Here is an 18856-nt window from a genome sequence, read left to right on the forward strand (position 1 = left end):
CAGAGAGCTTCTGTGGCAAGAGGGTTGTGTGACTTGGCTGTCATGAGAAGCTTCCGGCTTTGTGCATTCCCCCAGCCCACATTGAAGCAGTGTGTAGCAGCAGCATGCAGATAGGTCTATAAGAGGTCCCAGGTATTTGCTCATGGCGAGCAAGCAAGATGGCCTCAGAACAGGGCTGGCCCTACCGTTAGGCAGAGTGAGGCGACTGCCTCGGTCAGTGGCAACAGCAGTACCCCTGGGCATTCCCCCTGCTGGAGGACAGAGCCGTATGTGCCCTGTGGCCAGCACTGCCCCCACCCTAAGCTAGCCTGTTGTCCTCAGGTGCGGTGTTGGACACTGTCCCATCACCAGTGTTGTCCACTGCTGGTACAATCAACTTCTGTGCACAGAATGAGGGAGAAGGCCATCTTGTGCTTTGCCTCAGGCAACAGAATGAACTGGTTCAGACAAGAAGACAGCCCACTGTGGGTCAATTAACGCTTGGGGCACCATGGCGTGTGCCATCCCCCATTATGAATGTGCAAGTTGCCATGCTGTTTGAGGGTTAAACGACCGTTGCATAACCCATGGTCTGTTTTAGGGTTATGCAAGGATTGTTTTACCCTGAAATAAACACCACCACCCAGGTTCAGATGACACAACAAGCCATGGCAACCCCAACTGGGGCTTGCATAGTCACAATGGCAGTTGGCATGTGCTGTGGCTTCTCATGGGTAAATTAACCCATGATAGACTGTCATGTTGTGCGAACTGGCCCAATGTCTTGGGCCAACACTGACTCAAAACAAAAAGCAACCCAGCCACTGACTAGATCAGTTCTTGTCTTTCCAAGAGGTTCGCCTCCAGCCAACTGGCCACCCAGCTAGCCTTTCAAGCTAGTCCAGCTCTTTCTTATCTTGCTCATACTGTTCATATAGGATTTTTATGTTGAAGGGCTGCCAGATTTTTTTTTACCTGGGAAAGTAAGCCTCTTACATGACTGGCCTTGCCTGCCAAAGAATTTTGGTTCCACTGGCAGGGTGGAGAAACACATTTGCTTGTCTCTTTCATACTTAAAAGGATTGGAGGAGTTTGCTGGTATTTCACATTTAAGGGAAAAAGATATTTTTCCTGATATATACTTTTTTCATTTGAGTGCCAGCCTTAGAGCTTGCACGTCTGGTCACATGCCTTGACTTACTGCAACCTCCTTTTCTTTATTTTATTTACTGAAGTATTTATATACCCCCCTTCATTAGCAAATACCAGAGTGGTGTACAAAATGTGTTAAAACAATAATTAAATTAAAATACACATCCATATTAAAAGCAAAACGTCTCACTAAGCTAGGCATTACAATCAGCAAATGCTTGGTTAAACAAATGGGATTTTAACAGGTGCCAAAATACCACCAGGGTTTTTGCCAGGCGCACTGTAGGAAAGAGAGACTTCCGAAGGTGGGACATCACAACCAAAAAGGCACTCGCACTGGTTGTCATGCGCAAGCAATGTGACAACCTGGAGTCCTGATCCTAATAAACTTCTGGCTCTTTTTTTGTCTGTCAAAAGTGCCCTATCTGTTCCTGCTGCTGAACCAGTCAATCAGGTCTCTTGAGAGATGCAGAATTCCTGTGCAGCCACTGTGCCAGCATCAGCTCTATCCATGGCTATGACAAATAGTGAGATGAGGGCCTCCTGGCTCAGCAATATCAGGTGACATGTTTGTGGCTGAAACACACTGTTTGTCAGGGCTGCCTTCGGGTAGGAGTGCCCTCTGATGGGCAGGGCCGACCCTGCCATTAGGCAGAGTGAGGCAACTGCTACAAGCAGCAGGTGTTGGGGGGCAGCACCAGCAGACGTCCCCCAACTGTTACTCCTGAGGTGCCGGCCATTCCCTTGTGTTGGGGGGCAGAGGTATGACTGCCACCCAGCCCATCCTGGGCTCCCTAAACTAGCCTGCTGCCTCAGGGGTGGTGGTGGACACCAGCGTTGAGGTAAGATTCAACTGCCAGTCCAATTTTCTGTACATGGAATGGGGAGGAGTTGCCAACTTGTCTTTTGCCTCAGGCAGCAAAATGTCTTGGGCCGGCCCTACTATTGGGACCATAGGCATACATACAGGGTGTGCTGGGTGTGCCCAGGCACACCCTAATGTCTAAAAAAAAGTGGCTTTGCATTTTAATTTAATTACAAGATACACTCTTTTAGTTTTAAAGTACGGATTGTTGTATTATGCAATAAGTGCTGAATTGTGTAATATAGATGTTGCAGAACTGTATAGGAAGCTCATGTTCGCTTGCAGCATGTGTCCCCATGACTGCAGCACCGCATTACTATTGGTCCTCCCCTCCCCCTCCGATGACTATTCTAGAATATTCCTTGACCTATATAAGCAGCCATGTCAGGCGTGCCCAGCACAGTGTCTACAATGTTGGAATCTTCGTGCAGGGAGCGTATGTATCCTTGCTGAAGCTGTTTCCATGTCATCACCTATCGGGGGGGCGGGGGGAATTATCTCATTCAGCCCAGCCAGCAGCAGGAGAAACTCCACGCTGAGGGGAAGGTGCCTATGGCCTGGGATTTATTTACTGCGGATTGTCCCTAATTTTTGCAGGTATATATAGGGTCCCAAATCAATTATCTCCTGTTAAGTTTGTATTGGTTAAGTAAAGTTAAGTTGTTGATTTTTAAAAGTTTAGTTAAGTTTTAGTTTCTTTAGTTTGATGAATAAAAATAATGTCTTTTATGATTATTCAATAAATGTTCACCTTTAAAACAAACAAAAATTCCCTGGGTGCACACCCTAATGAAATGTGCTGTGCATGCCTATGATTGGGCCCCTTCTATTGTGAATAGGCCCCCTCCTGTATGGGTGAGCTCTGGCAGGCTTACCTGTGGCAGTGGAAGGATGACACAATCACTATATTTATCTCTGTTATACATTTATAAGCCCCTTACATAGAATTGACACAGACTGTAGTTAATTGCATAAACCCACATGATCAAGGGGCAATGGGGCTGTGCTGCTGGCCCTGCCCCCAAGGTTGCACAGCTTCCCCTGCCCCACCATCCACATGTTTGTTTGTTTACTGTAAAACTTATAAACCGCTCCACATCAGGAGAGATCAGAGCAGTGTACAATAAATTAAAACACAAAATGCAAAAAAGAAAGAAAAAGAAATACAGTACAAATAAATAGATCAGTAAAATAGTGGCTGGGATTTACTCATTAGTCAGAAAATGCTTGCCTGAAAAGAAAGTCTTCAACAAACACTGAAGTAGTGTAGATGCATGCCTGATAACTGTTGGGAGGGCATGGCGTAGGGTGGGAGCCACCACACCCAGGGCCCTGCTCCTGGTGGAGTATGGATGTCTGAGAAAGGGAAGCTGGAGTACTGAGTGTACAGGGGGACGCTCAACACATTGAGGTCCTGGGTGGAACCAAGAGAAGCCATGCCATCTTGGGTGGCACACTGCCCCTTGATTGCATGGAGATCCCTTCATGTGATTAACGCATGAAGGGGATTGTATCTTTTGCACTTCATCACCACTTGACTTCTTTTTCTCTACAAACACGCATTGTGCATCTAACAGACAGGGCTTACATAACAAGAAATGTGTTCATTCATTCATCATATATCACCATCAATGTGCATGACACCTTACAGAGTATACGGGCAGATCCCTGCCCTGTGGGGCTTACAGTCTAACATTTGGAATATACATGTATTGAATTGTACTGCTCCATCTCTAAGGAACCCCAAGACTGCATTGTTTATATCAGCCTTCCCCAGCCTGGCACCTTTTAGATGTCTGGGACTACCAGTCCCATCATTCCCACCCAGTATGGCCATTGTGTTTGACACATGTGCTGGGCCACCACTGGCCATGCTGGCTGGGGATGATGGGACTGGTAGTCCAAGACATCTGGAGGGCGCCAGGTTAGGGAAGGCTGGTTTACACAGTGGCTTTTTGGGACCATCTCCAAATGGAGAAGAAAAGTACTGCCCTTCCTAGCTGCTACTGGTACACATGGAGTCGGCTGGGGGAGACTAAGCAATAATAAAACATCAGGAGCGACTGCCGTCATTCTGGTTTGCGTGGCCCCGTTGGGGGCTGGGTGGGCCCCAAAGGGTTGAATTGTTCCATAGAGCGTGTCCTGGCTGGGCTATACCGCGCATACCCCAAAGGGTCTAATGTTTGACACCCTGACTCCAAAGGGATGGATAACTGCAGCATCAGCGCGAGAGCTCCACCGGTTGGGAGCACAGGACCTTCGCGCCTAGCTAATCTGGCGCTGGAGGGGCCGGCCTCGCACAAATCCAGTATTCTGCAGCACCGCGCACCCGCGGCGCTCGCCGACATCACCATCCTCCTCGTTTTCCTGTACATGTTGCTGCGCCATCTGGGCTCGCTCGTTCCCAGTCAAAACGATGCCTGCTCTAACCTGCCAGTGGTGTTCACCTTGCCCCCGCCCCCGCCGCTCCCACCCCATCCGTACAGTTAAGCGAGAGGCAAAGCGCTCAGACAGACCGCGGCTCCTCACCTGCCCAGGGGAGGCCCCCCGCACCAAGCCATCTTCGGGCTCCTACTACCATTGGCGCGTTAGTACTTCGGGGCTGTAGAGCAAATGGAAGAGAAAGAAAGTGGGGCGGGCGAGAGAGAGAGGAGAGACATGCCCTTTGCAACTTAATCTGCAGCTGCTGCAGTTTAAAAAATATGCATCTCGGCTTCTAATTTTATTTTGACTACCTGCTTCAGAAAAATACACGCAAGCCTGGCATTTTTGGGGAGGGCTGGTCTTCCAAGCGCCAAGCGCTGCTCATTCCTCGGAGCCTTCTAACAACCCGACGTCTATTTTGGATCACCTAAATCTATCCCGCAGGTTCTCTTTCCTTCCTCCTTTTTAGCGAAGTGCCGCCAAACGAAATCGCCAAGGCGGGGCCGGGCGAGGGGCTGGCAAAAACAAAGCAAAACCCCGAGCAAGCCCACCCGCTCCAACACGCCCCGCCCCAGCGGATTTAGGAGGAGGGGGCCGACCGACCGCGAGTCCGCGGATGGCCCCGGCGAGCCCTTAAAAAAGTGACGCTTCTTCTCCGCCGTCGCAAACTGTAAGAGGGGAGGGGAGGGGCGAGGGGAAAGGTAGCAATGAAACTCACAATAGCATCCCCATTGGCTCTCCGCCTGTGCGTTTTGCATAGCCACGCCTCCCCCTTGCCTTCTTTGGCTAGCCTGGGTTTGCGGACTAGTGCAGTGCAGGAGCCAGAGACCAGAGGAGGAAGGAGACCGGCGGGGGCCGCCGCCGCCGCCGCCGCTTGGGGAGAAACCGAGGGTCGCGGAAGGCTGCGGCGACTTCGCCTCCCGCCAGCGCGGGCCGCGTTTGGGGACGTTCTTTCTCGCCGGGCGGCGGCCGTGAGCGACGCGCGTGCCAAGCGAGGCCGCTCGCGAAGCCCGGCCCGGGCGAGGAGAGGAGCGGAGCGGAGCGGAGCGGCCGGGCTCCGGAGTCACCCCCTTCCGCGCCTCCTTTCTCCCAAAGTTTCCTGTTGGTGCAGCATGAAGTGCAGCGATGGCAAGGAGAGGTAAGACGGTGGTGAGGACGCTGGAAGATCTGACGCTGGACTCGGGTTATGGTGGCGCGGCGGACTCCGTCAGGTCCTCCAACTTGTCCCTGTGCTGCTCCGATTCCCCCCACGCGGCGCACCCCTATGGAGGAAGCGGCTGGCAGGCGCAGCAGCAGCAGCAGCAGCAGCAGCATCTAACTGACTCGATGCACAGTCGACACAACAGCTTTGACACCGTCAACACTGTCCTGGTGGAGGACTCCGAAGGGCTGGACTGCGCCGGGCAGCACTGCCCCAGGCTGCTGCCTGACCTTGACGAGGTCCCCTGGAGCCTGGACGAGGCGGAGGCGCTGCTCCTGCTGCAGCGCAAAGAGCCCAGGGGGCCGGGGCGGGCCGCCGCCGCCACGGCCGCCGCCAGCTCCAGCAGCGCCGCCAGCCTCAGCAGCGGCCCCCCTGCCAAAGATGCCTTGGCCAAGCTCTCCACCTTGGTCAGCCGGGCGCTGGTCCGGCTGGCCCGGGAGGCGCAGAGGCTGAGCCTGCGCTTCGCCAAATGCACCAAGTACGAGGTGCAGAGCGCCATGGAGATCGTCCTGGGCTGGAGCCTGGCGGCCAGCTGCACGGCGGCCGCGCTGGGCGCCCTGTCGCTCTACAACATGAGCAGCAGCGGCGGCGACCGCTTCAGCCGCGGCAAGTCGACGCGCTGCGGCCTCACCTTCTCGGTGGGCAAGTTCTACCGCTGGATGGTGGACAGCCGGGTGGCCGTGCGCATCCACGAGCACGCCGCCATCTACCTGACCGCCTGCGTGGAGAACCTCTTCCGAGAGGTCCACGGCAGAGTCCTGCAGCTCGGCGCCTTGGCGCCGCCACAGGCTCACCAACCCCCGCACCAGCATCACCACCACCACCAGACGCAGCAGCAGCACCAAAACAGCCCCGCGCCGCCGCCGCCGCCGCCGCCGCCGCACCACCACCACAGGGGCCCGTGTTCCAGCGCCGGCCCTGGCGCTCCCTCTGCCCCCGTCGCCGCCGCCGCTCTCCAGCCCGCTGCTGCTGCTGCAGACAAGGACAGGGAGAGTAGCAGCAGCGGCAGCAACGCCACCTCCGCGGCAGCCGCCGCCGGCACCAGCGAAGCGCCAAACTTTACGCTCGAGTCTCTGGAGCAGACGGTCAACAACGACTCGGAGCTGTGGGGGCTGCTGCAAGCGTACCAGCACCTCATCTGCGGGAAGAACGCCAGCGGTGAGTCGGGCGGGCGGGCGCTGCGCCGGGCCCTGCCCACCTGTTGTTGGAGTGCCGGGGCGTGGGAGGGAGGGAGAAGGGGAGAGGGGAACGCGACGTGGGGAAGGCGGCCGGCTTTGCGCGCTGGCGGGCGGGCGGGCGGGCGTGCCCATCCCGGAGAGATGTGGTGCGCGCTGCACCTCCAAAGGCCACAGAAGGGACAGGAGACACACACGCGAGCGTGCAGGGGCGCGGGGCGGGGCGGGGCGGGGGGGGGTCCTCTGAACGAGCATCTCATTGGTGAGGGAAAGATCAACTATGACTCGCACGGGGACAGAGCGTGCGAGCTTGGCTGCCAGTCCTATGCGCAGCGGCTTGGGGGTAACTCACAACTTCCTGAGGTGTAGCCATCAGTCTGTTGCTGCAAGGCCAACAAAAAGTGTCTTGTGGCACCTTCAGGACCAACTGATTATGACAGGGGTGGGGGCCCTATTGGCCTCCTGATATCTTTGGATGGCAAGTCCCATGATCCCTGAGCACTGGCCATGTTGGTTGGGGATGATGGGAGTACCAGCAACATCTGGATGCCCACAGGTTCCCCAGCCTTGGATTATGGCAGAAGCCAACTACAACATGACACCCTCCAACTGTGTTGGACTACAAGTCCCATCAGCCCCAGACAGCAAGGCCATGCTGTCTGGGAATGATGGGAATTGTGCTCTAATACATCTGGAGGTTGGCAGGTTGAGGAAGGCTCATGGGCTAATGCATCTGATGAAATGGAGGAAAGTGTATGCCATATTAAATCTTTACATTGTGAAGGTACCACAATACTCTTCTGTTGGTTTTACTTGGGACTCAACACCATAGAACTCAGTGGGACTTACTTCTGAGTAGGCATGAATCGGCCGGGACAGCATAACCTACCTTCATGAAAATTAATGGCATTTCATTTCTTAGGAATTTTGGAGTTGTTCAGTAACATTCTTGGAAGGTGGGCACTGTTGTGATATTATTTCTCATTTCCGGTGTTTGTTCATGTCATTGAAGCTAATGTTAAATCAACAATGAATTGACTTGACTTGATTTGTCCTTATCTGTAACAATGGAATGACAAGCTGTATTCCCAAGGCTGCCCCTCCATGTAGCATGACAGACAGAAATCCAGCAGGTGAATTGCTGCCTATCACTGAATCTCCATGCAGGGAAAAGATGCACCTGTTGAATGTATGTCTGACAGAACTGTTAAACAGGTGGTGGTGACCTCATTGAATTGCCTGTAATGGTGGCAGCTGTACTGTGCACCTATTGGTAGTACTTATGGTAGTGGGAAGTTGTAGAGTGATGTCCTCTGAGATGACCTCCTACATGGTGCTGCAGAAGGCTGTAGCTTATGTCTGCTGTGAGTGGTATTGCTGGAAAAGGCTGTACTTTCTGCCCATTTTTGGTGGAGAGCTGTATTCTGTGGTTGGCTTTGGAAAAGGCTGTGCGCTGTAGAGAGATGTGTGCTGTGCTGAGTTGCTGGACAGTGCTAGGGAAGTCGGCACCCTCTATCCTCTGACAGCACCAGTATTGGAGAGGGCTGTTCTGCATGCCTGTAACCACCTTCAGTGGAGAGGTGTGTTCCCTGCAGTGCTAGTTTCAAGGAGGAAGATTGTGTGAACTATGCTCACATATATTGCTCAGGGCTAAGGATAGTATGCTGTCCTAAGACATCTCCTGCACAGTGGTAATGAAAGGGGTATGCTTTGCCTCTGGTCATATCCATGCTGGATATGTTTGTACTCCTATACCCCCTCGGGTTGCTTGTAAGGGAAAATATCATACCTGGTGCTGAACTCTAGTGCTGCTAAGAACTATACACTCAAGTGAACCTTTCCTAACTGGCACCCTCCAGATGTGTTGGACTACAACCCCCATCACCCCTAGTAGTTGTGGGTTATGGGAGTTGTAGTCTAACACATCTGAAGGGCACCAGGTTGGAGAAGGCTGCCTAAGTGTCTTGCCAATGTAGACAGACACTGAGAAATATTGTGCCCTTGTAGCATATAATGCCTTGTAGGCCCCTTTCAATCCTATGATTCTGTGATTCATATGTGGCCGCACTCCGTGATCCGTTGCTGAGCATGGTAATGGGGAAAGGTTTCTCCTGGGAAGCCAGTGCTCAGGGGGGCTATACTTTTGTTCTCTTAGGAATTCTGGGGGATAATTCTGTCTGTGTTCACTTTATCCCTGACTCAAGAAGGTGACTTTTTTTTCATCCTCCTGACTCTTTTTCTTCTATTTTCCTTGTATGCTTTTACTCACATTGTCACAGGACTATGTGAGTAAATGCCTGCAAACCTGATTAGAATCCACCATGTGTCTTCTTCTCAGTCTCTTTCAAAGCTTCTGTTGGGGGAGCAGCTGTTGGGGAAGCTGGGCTCCTACAAAACTTTGCAAGCTTCCCAGATGTGGTGCAGCCAACCAGGAACGGCAGGTTTTGCGCAATACAAAAAGGTGGGATTCTTCGGCTCAGGTGATGAGAAGGAGTTGACCCTTAGGTGATCAGAGCCTTTGCACAAATGATTTCAGAATAGCACCAGCTATCAGTGTCAAATCTTTATCACGATGCCCCTAGTTGATTCACCTGATCACTCTTTTGCAAGTGAGGAAACTGCAGAAGTACTTCATGCTCCCTATATCCACTTTTTTTCTCACTGGCACAGGTAGGTCATTTTAGACCCTGGACTCGATGGTCTTATGGGGGTCGGCTCTTTAGATGGCAATGTGTATTACTTCCCTTACTTCAAAATGTGGTAAACAAGCTTTGCTGCATTTGGGGCCCTCCTACTCAACTGACATACCCTAACAGCCCCACTGGTTTTTCCTACTGCAATGGTTGCTACATTCCTCTGCCAGCTAATTTGGAAGAGTACACTCCTCGACTTGACAAGGCTGGAAAGTGTACAGCTCTATAGCTACAGTGGTGGTTGGAGGGCCAGTAACACAATTCGGGTAAAGTGCACCTTTTGACAGGTGATGCAAAAAGGGCAAGACGATTGAAATGTGAGTGGAGCCCTGAATGGATGCTAGAAAAGGGCATCCTGCACATTCAAAACTGCATCACAGACATTCCCATGTGCAGACAAGCCCCATGAGAGGTGTCCACCAATCTGCAGGGTGAAGTCCCTATAAAGTCATCCCCAGCTTTCTTCTGCCTTTTTAGTGGCCCAGCAGTTCCTTTGGGCAGTAGGCTGTGGCTGCCTGCAGGTTTGGGCTTGAGGCAATTATGAATAAGCTTCAGCCTCACTGCCTTGGCATTCCAGCTTCCTGGATCCTTCTTATTCTGGGACTGTTTGGTAGGGTTTAGCTGGGTGGAGGAATCATTCTTTAAAAATCAACCTTTCTATAATCTCCATGGAAGTCTTTTCTGTCTATCTTTCTACCTACCTACCTACCTTTCCACAGTTTTAGTGGAACATGAAGAGCCCAAGGATCTGTGGTTTGACATCAACGTCTCTTGCAGAAGTTTGACCCTCTTTCCATCTACCACCCCCTTTCCCACTAGTTTTCAGGCATCTCTGTGTAAAGCACTTCGCTGTTAGATAGCCATAAGGTTTTGATCATACAGATCTAGGGATATGAAGGGGAGAGGACATGAGGACCAGGGCTCATTTTCTTGTGCATCTCCCAAAATATGAGCAGGTTTCTCAAGGACTGGTGGTGGAGGCGTGAGGGTGGGTAGGTAGGTGCGTTTCTGACATTCCTGTCTTGGCTTTCCTGTAGGTGTGTGGGAGGATAAGGACTGCCCCACTATCTCAGAACTGCAGCAACAACAGATTGGGAGGGAGGAAGAGAGGTAGTGGGCACTGGGGAGATAGATTAAGGTGGAAGGATATCTCTGGACATTATTTACAATAACATCTGCAGTGAGCTTCACAATGGAGTGTTTGGCTGAGTGGCTCTGTTTTGTGTCTGTGTATATTTTTCGAAGAGGCTTCCTTCTCATATGTTTGGGCTGCATATTGTATATATACACACACTTCAAAAGCCTTTGTTTTTCCACAGGAAATGGTAGAAGTGTAACTGAAGCTCTCTCTCTCTCTCTCTCTCCCTGTGTGTGTGTGTGTGTGTGTGTGTGTAAGAGAAAGAGAGAGGGAGAGAGAGAAGAAATAAAACTTAGTTATATATGCAGTGGTTTGGCCAGCTAGCTCCTACATGGTGAGAGCTGGGAAACACAGTCTTTTGCTGGGAAGACTTCATTCATGTCACTGCTTGTTTACTGAAAGCTTGAGGCAGAAGATGCAACAAAGATGATGCATCAACTTCCCTGGGATAGAATTATTATTATTATTGTTGTTATTAGCAGTAGTAGTAGTATTAATATCATCATCGTCATTTTATAAAGGAACCATAATGCCTCAGCTCCCTTGCCAACAAATCTTAGAATCCTCAGAAAGCATTATGTTATTCAGATACATGCACAGCACAGGTAAAAAGAAATGGAGTGAGGCTGCGGTACAGTGTGAGAACTGACTGTTTGCCTTATTATTTGTCTCTCCTTCTCTGAGAGGATCACACTCTGTTATATGCTTGGAGGCGAAACCAAAATCAAAACAACCCCAAACGCAGAATGCTGGGATCAAGGGAACTAAATGGAAGCAGCTGTCTAGAATCTACTTCGCTTTGCTAGCCTAAAGAGGTCTTCATCTTACCTGTTGTTTTAAGACACCTTTAAAGGACACAGAATATTTTATTGGGTGGGGGGATTGTGCTGTTTAACATATTGAACACTGTATTTGTTTTCCTTTCTGTTTTTTGTTCCATTATATTTGGAAAGATTTCAACAAAGGTTTTGTATGGTTGTGTGTGTAGTCCACAAGCAAAGAAACAAAGCCTCAGCATGTGTTATCGCATTTGCTGACATTCATCCTTTACTATCTTTGCCTTTCCCATCCCTTCTATTCTCTCTCCAGCTGTTGAAATTTAGTGAAAGCTCATTGGAGCATTGACACATCTTCTCTTTTCGGTTACTCTTTAAAGCACTGTGTGCATACAGTACTTGGTGCTATGCGTGTCTGTGTGTGTGTAAGGTCCCACCATTCTGTCCCACTTTCCTAATGTTCTGTCACACTCTAGTGCAGTGGTGGGCAACTTGTGGCCCTCCAGATGTTCTGGCCTGCAACTCCATCATCTCTCACCATTGGCTATGCTGGCTGGGGCTGATGGGAATTGTAGGCCAAAACATTTGGAGGGCCACAGTTGCCCACCCCTGCTCTAATATGACTAAGAAGCAGGACATGGAACCATCTATATTATAGGTCCTGGTTTAGTTCTCAATGGCTCCCATTGAGTTCTGTGGGACAAGAACTAAACAAACAGCAATGTGGGACATAGTTGAAAGGAGGCAAAGCCTGCTTCTCATGTAAGGATTACCATGGCAAGGTTTAATACTGGTTGGCATTCATTCCTAGGGGGAAAATGAAAGTGCAGCACATGGGAACAACATGGTGGTACAGCAAAACTATGGAATTTGCTACCACAGCATGTAGTGATGGCCACCAATTTGGATGGCTTTAAAAGGTGGTTAGATAAATTCATGGAGGAGAAGGCTATCAGTGGCTACTAGTCCTGATGGCTATGTGCTACCTCCAGTACCAGAGGCAGTATGCCCATATACACCAGTAGCTGGGCAACATGGGTGGGAGGGTGCTGTTGCACTCATGTCCTGCTTGTGGGTTTCCCGTCGACAGCTGATTGGCCACTGTGTGGACAGAAAGCTGGACTAGATGAACCCTTGGTCTGATCCATTAGGGCTCCTCTTATGTTCTTAACATGCTCAGCATCCCTGACACTGGGTGGCATCCCCAGAGCAGGGCTTTAATGATGGATGAAACGATGAGGTATGGGGCAGAAGGAGTGAGATTGGGGTAAGAACTGGAACTCGTCATCCTTTCCCTTCCCTTCAAATTGATGGGTCTTTAGCTATAGTGTGAAATAATAATCAATACATGTACAATATAATACTGTACTAATCAATACTAGCGGAGTACAAGTCAAACAAACAAATAACAATAAACTAATAATTAGGCCCCACCCTATAACACCTGTCTCCCACTGAATAGTACAGAGTAGGGAGGGGGAGGCTAATGCAGGTTGTGGAGGGCAGGACTCTTATTCAGATCCTAAATGTCCTGTACTGTACCTAATGGGAGGGTATGTCCTTGGCTGCCTGCAAACCTGTGCCTACCGGGGGGTGGCGGCTTCCAGTTAAATAGGTGACAGGCATTCCCTCCCCCTTGGCTGCTGCCCCATGTGGCCATATGGGCGGCTGCTGCTGCTTCCTCACCTCCCACCACCTGTCCACAAATGTGCACCCCCTCCCCGCCCAGCTGCTATGTGGTGGGCATGGCAGGAGCACTGTTGCCTCCTTCCTGCTGCTTTTCAGACAGGATGACTTTCACACTCCTCAGGGATGTGTCCTCCAAGGCCCAGCTGGCATCTGCTTCTGGCATTCTATTCAGTTTGCTCCCCAGCGAAGAGAAGAGTCCTTCCTTTGCTTGCAGAGAGGTTTGACATAGCCCAGTGCTCATGGATGGGGTACTTGAACTGAGCTGCTGTAAACTGTGCCAAATACCCAGTGGTGTAGTGGAGCCAGGACGCAGCGCCAGCACTTTTTGATTAGCAGGGGCAGTGACATCATCTCCCACCCCACTCTGAATTCCCTATTCCCTCTGAGCTTACCTGGAATCCTCACAGTAGCTGGGGGGAAATGAATTTTCCCTTCAACCATATATTGTTCTCTGTTGTAAGGCGAAGTATTTTGGGGATGCTTTGGTCTTGAATGGGCAATTGAGACCCACTAGCTTTACAAAAGACCTGCTTCTGGTGGAGATGAAAACTGCTAGATCTGGTTTGCAGGTATGGATCAACACAGCTGCCTGAATTTTTGGACTCCCTTGGGGGGTGGTTATGGGGACTGTCAGGATGAGCCCCTGCACTTCCGAATTTACCACAGCACTACCGCAAGTACCAGTTACACTGGTGACAAACAGGGTAGATCAACATATACTCAGAACTTTACTAGATATTCCAGCTGGTATTTGACCTCTTCTGAGTAAGTACAGGTGTACATCAGAGCAGAAAAAGAATGGGATGCATGTACAATTGTGCAGCATTTAAAAAATGCAGTGCACGTGCAGGCTGCTGAACCTTGACAAAAACACCAAGAGAACAAGTGTTTGCAAATGGTACCTGGAGGAAGTGAGTGAATGGATGGAATACAGTGGAGGTGGAATGGGGGCGGAGGGATGCACCTGGGAGTTGATTCCTTGGTGGGCAGGTAATGTGGAGGAGGAGGAGACTGCAGTTGGAATTGCAGTTCAGTAAAACTGAGGCCAGTTTGCTTTCAGGTGGATGCTTGTTTGGCTAGTCACATGGTCAAGACAAAGATGAAGGAAGAGAACAGGTTTTGACAAAAGGCAGGAATGGACAGGAAGGTGAGAGTTAATTGGTCTCAACATCTGTATTGTGAAATGGCCTCCTTTTGTCATGTCTTCAGTCAACAGCATTGTTTGCCAGTTTTAGAGACACATGGGTATATTAGTGGCTACAGCCCATTTCAGGGTGGTGATATGTTGTGTCTTGTGGAAGCAATTGGGGCCAAACTTGATTCTGCTCTGGATTTCGGTTGATGTGAGGGACAGAAGATGGCTCCTAGCTGTAGTTCTTTCCCTGTGGCACCAGTGGCTATTATCACATGACACAGTAGCACTTCAGATTTGAGTGTGGTAGGGAACTTACTGGTTTTTTTCAGTAACACATTTTTGAACAGTTTATATTGTGGTACTTCTCTGCCAATTTATATAGAATCTTCCATTTTGTTCCAGTGCTTTGCCAGATGTAATTGTTAGCACTGGCTGTGTACTAGGTGCCGTATACATTTCATACTGCCTTATCAGCCAATTGATTGGCTGTTAAAAAATTATATTTGTCCTGAGTCAAGCCAATTGTTACAACTCCAGTAAGACTTTTTGACTGCAAAGGGCGACAGAAAGGGATTTGTTCATTTGCAGCATGTTTGTTTGTGTTTGCTCTTCTGACACGGCCCCCGCTCCCACCAACAAGTCTTCTCAGTATAAATATGTTTATTTTGTGTAGCAGTCTTGTTTAGAGTAGTGGGTTTTATGACCATGTCTTAGTCTTTTGGGGGCCAGAGAATGGTATGAGGACACATTATGCTGTTGCACAGTAGTTAAAGCCAAGCAGGACGGAATGCGGTAGACCCCTGGATGGCAGAACGTCCAAAAGGAAGATTGGGTTATAAGAGAAACAAACAAGCAAATAAATAATATCCTGTCCATTTGCTTACTTCAGCAATTTTATAGCTGCAGGAAAACTAGGGCAAGGCTAGAGAATAACGCCATTGTCACTATTTATGTGAATAATACGACTAACTCTGAGAGCTAAAAGTTGCTTTAAGGCTGCAATAATGGGAGTAGGTCCCACTGAACTCAATGGGATTTACTTCTGAGTAGGCATAGATAGGACTATGTTGTAATATGACTCCAGTATCATCCTTTCTAGACTACTGTAGGAAGGGAGGTCTAACCCTTTCCTCCAGTGCGTGGCACTTGATGAACCTCCATACACACATGCACACCAAGCCAAGGGTACTTTGGCAAATTACCCTGGCATGTGACAAGCATGCACAGGGTGAGTTCGCATGACATGACAACCCACCCTGGGGAACAAGCTACACAGTGTGGGCTGTTTGCGGAACAACAAATGGTGAGCGCAACAGATGATCAGGCTTACCGTGGGTTGTTCTCCCCCTCCTTCCCCCTCGGTTCTTCATCCAGCTCCGGCACGTATCCCAAGGGACTTTGTGGCAGAACCCATCTTGTCTGCCTGTCCGGTCCCTGTCTCTGCTCTGATTCCAAACCCATTTTCGTTCCCCGGCTTTTCTTTTCGGTCCTGACGTTTCTGCAAATGGGGCCAGAATATATAATAATCAGCCCCAGGAATTTGTGCAAATTTCTTCGTATTTTTTATTTTTTTATTATTTTATTTTGTTGTTTCTCCATGTTGTGCGAGTGTGTACTTGAGGCTGTCAAAAATATATATAGCCTTGCCTATTGCTTTGTATGTTTCAGATGTCAAAGGGAAGGAACTGCAATATGAAGCATACAAGGTAATTGACAAGATAGGACTGCATATAGGCTGATTTGGCAGCTGTTGAAAGTGACAGGTGGGGAAAAAGGGTCAAGTTTACGCACTTATCAAGGTGATCCCCAGGGTAATAAATATTGATCTAACACTTGGGGGTGCTCTACTTCCAATCCACACTTCCGCAATTCTCCAGCAAGTCCTTTAAAGAGAGATTTAAGTCCATCCCCTTTTCAGGGCTCCCATTCTCAGTAACTGTGACAGTAACTGCTCCTAATAATAATAATAATAATAATAATAATAATACATTTGCACAAATTCGGGCCCCCCAAAAATAATTTTAAGGGATTGGTGAATGAGTAATAGCCTCTCCAAAGTGCTGCTTGGGCATTGGTGGAGGGGCTGTCACTGTGGTCTGGGTGAGGTCGCTCAGGAAGAGCATTTGCTGCTGTTGCCGAGCAGCTGGCCGCCTGATCGCCATAACCCATGATGGGTTGGCTCTGCTGGGTTTGGACCACACGCCAACCCATCATGGGTTAAACAACCCTTAGAACAAGCCATGGGTTTTCATGGTGGCTTGTCGCCTCTAACTAAGACATTTTGTGGGAAGCAGCCTATATTCGGAAGACACGACGTGGCTTGCTACCCATGATGGGTTGTCATGTCGTGTGAACCCAGCTGTTAAGAAGCCAGTGCTGATCATGTAAACCATCTCTCTGGGGCTGTTCACACAACACACTAACACACGCGCAGTAGTTGAGTGTGGGTTGTTTTGAACCATGGGTTGTTCGTTGAACCGTGGGTTAATGTATTGCCTGAACGTAGCCAGGGTGGCTTGTTAACCATACAGTGTGGCTTATTTTCTTGAACAAGCCACCTTGAGAACCCATGGTTTGTCGCTGGGTCGTTCAGGGTGGTTAACAAGCCACACTGCACGGTTAACAAGCCACCTTGGCTGCGTTCAGACAACACACTAACCCATGGTTCAACAAACAACCCACAGTTCAAAACAACCCACACACAACCATTGAGTGTGGGTTAGTGTGTCGTGTGAATGTTGTCCTCTAGCGCGCGCACACACACACACACTTTCTCCCAGCGAGAAAGGCCCCTGACTTGAGCGAGCAGGTGGAAAGGCTGCCAGCACAGGCCCTGCAGTCCACCAGGCATCCCATGTCTGCAGGTGTTGCTCTATTCATGAGCCACGTGACAGTGTTTGTTTGAGCTGGCAGTGAGCAGGGGCCAGGCGGCATGGTGAGCAACTGGAGGCGAGGTCTTGGAAGGAGAGAAGCATGTGTGCCACATGGCTTGCCCTGTGCCTCCAAAGCTAGCCTGCTGCTCTCAGGTGTGGCAGAGGATGCTGTCCTCTTGCCAGTGTTGAGATAAGATTCAGCAGCCAGGCATTCAGTGTCAGTCCATGGAACAAGGGAGCATCATTTTGTCCTTTGCCTCCGGTAGCAAAATGTCTTGGGCTGGCCCTGCAGGGGTGCCTCCTGATCCTCCAGAAAGGCGTTTGGGTGTGTGTGTGTAGGTGGCTAGGGCGGAGGAGAGGAGATGGGAAAGCCCCCTTCCACGAGCTTCCTTCCACCTGTGTTACTCAGGACCCAAGTCATTGTATTATTCAAACGGTTATATGCAAGATTTAAATTAAAATTACTTTTTGAAATATCAGTTAATATTTAAAGCACAGTATGATGTGGGCTGGAGTAGAGAGATTGATAGCAGTGCAAGCGTAACTGTATATTGCAGGATTTGGCACCTCCAAATGAAAAGGGAGCTAAAATATCTCATATTCTTCCAGTGTCCTTGTCATGCAAATATTTGTCTGAGCCGCGCAAATAACGCACGAGGACTTGTGTGTGTGAAAACGCTCAGTCTGAAAAATGGCACCTACTGCTTTTCTTGTCAGATGATTTCCCATCTCTTGAGCCAGTCTGCTAAGAGAATGCAATAGATTGTTTCCTGTCTCTTCGGCTCGACAGAGCCAAAATGATTCTTCACAGAAGTAAAGGGGTTCCTAAGCTCATCAGACAAATACCAGCCCAGGCAGCTGATTTAAAAGAAAGGCTCTGCTTTGTTCAGAACACATCATCAGCATTGTCCAAAGTCTCTAAGGTCCCCAAATAGCTGTTCCATTGCTTGCCTAAAGCGGCCTGCTCCAATTGCACTTGGAGCAGTGAAAAACTAGACACGTTATGTAAAGCAAGGGAGGAAAACGGGTCCTGTGCTTCGGTAGGTCTTTTAAGAGAAAAACTGGGGAGTGGCTTATCGAAATGTGGGAGTGGTGGGACTTAAAATAATTCTTCACCACTGCAGAAGAAGGAAAAGTTATTTAATGTTGCCTTGGGCTCTCAGGCTGTGCAGCTTTCGGGAGTATTTAGAAGTCTATTGGACAGAAAGTTAGAAAAATCCTCTGAGGCTCTGTTTCCAAATAACCTAACAAGGAGCAAATGAGCGGCCTTCCCCTCCATCATTCTCCAGCCAGCAGGGCCATTGATGATGGGAGTTGTTGTCGAGCACATCTGGAGGGCACCAGGTTGGGGAAGGCTGTAGGAAAGCAACTCTGAAACTGCCTGCCAAGTTACCCTCCCCACTTCCAAGTGCCATGCCTGGCCTTGAAGATGTTCAAAGCATAAATACATTTAGGGTGCAATCAGGACAAATAAAACGAAGTCTTTCTTCACACAGCTCATAGTCAAACTATGGAACTTGCTATCACAGGATGTAGTGATGGCCACCAATTTGGCTTTAAAAGGGGGTTGGACAGATTCCTGGAGGAGAAGGCTATCAGTGGCTACTAGTCCTGATGACCGTGTGCTACCTCCAGTACCAGAGGCGGAATGCCTATGTACACCAGTTGCTGGGGAACATGGGCGGGAGGTTGCTGTTGCTCTCATGCCCTGCTAGTGGTTTCCTGGTTGACAGCTGGTTGGCCACTGTGTGAACAG

General features: G+C 49.6%; 1 protein-coding gene across 1 annotated transcript in view; it reads left to right on the plus strand.

Annotated features, from left to right (window-relative positions):
* The first annotated feature begins 5229 nt into the window (after positions 1-5229).
* The window catches only part of ABTB3 (ankyrin repeat and BTB domain containing 3), a 353911-nt gene continuing 340284 nt past the window's right edge, over positions 5230-18856 (plus strand). Inside the window, exon 1 of the mRNA XM_084809681.1 lies at positions 5230-6779. Coding sequence (XP_084665807.1) covers positions 5546-6779 — 1234 coding nt within the window. The 5' untranslated portion in view covers positions 5230-5545. The remainder of the gene's footprint in view (positions 6780-18856) is intronic.

This window comes from Heloderma suspectum, chromosome 7 (assembly GCF_057233095.1).
Source record: "Heloderma suspectum isolate Gila_16-S chromosome 7, 16-S_ref, whole genome shotgun sequence".
In the NCBI taxonomy this organism is placed as follows: Eukaryota; Metazoa; Chordata; class Lepidosauria; order Squamata; family Helodermatidae; genus Heloderma; species Heloderma suspectum.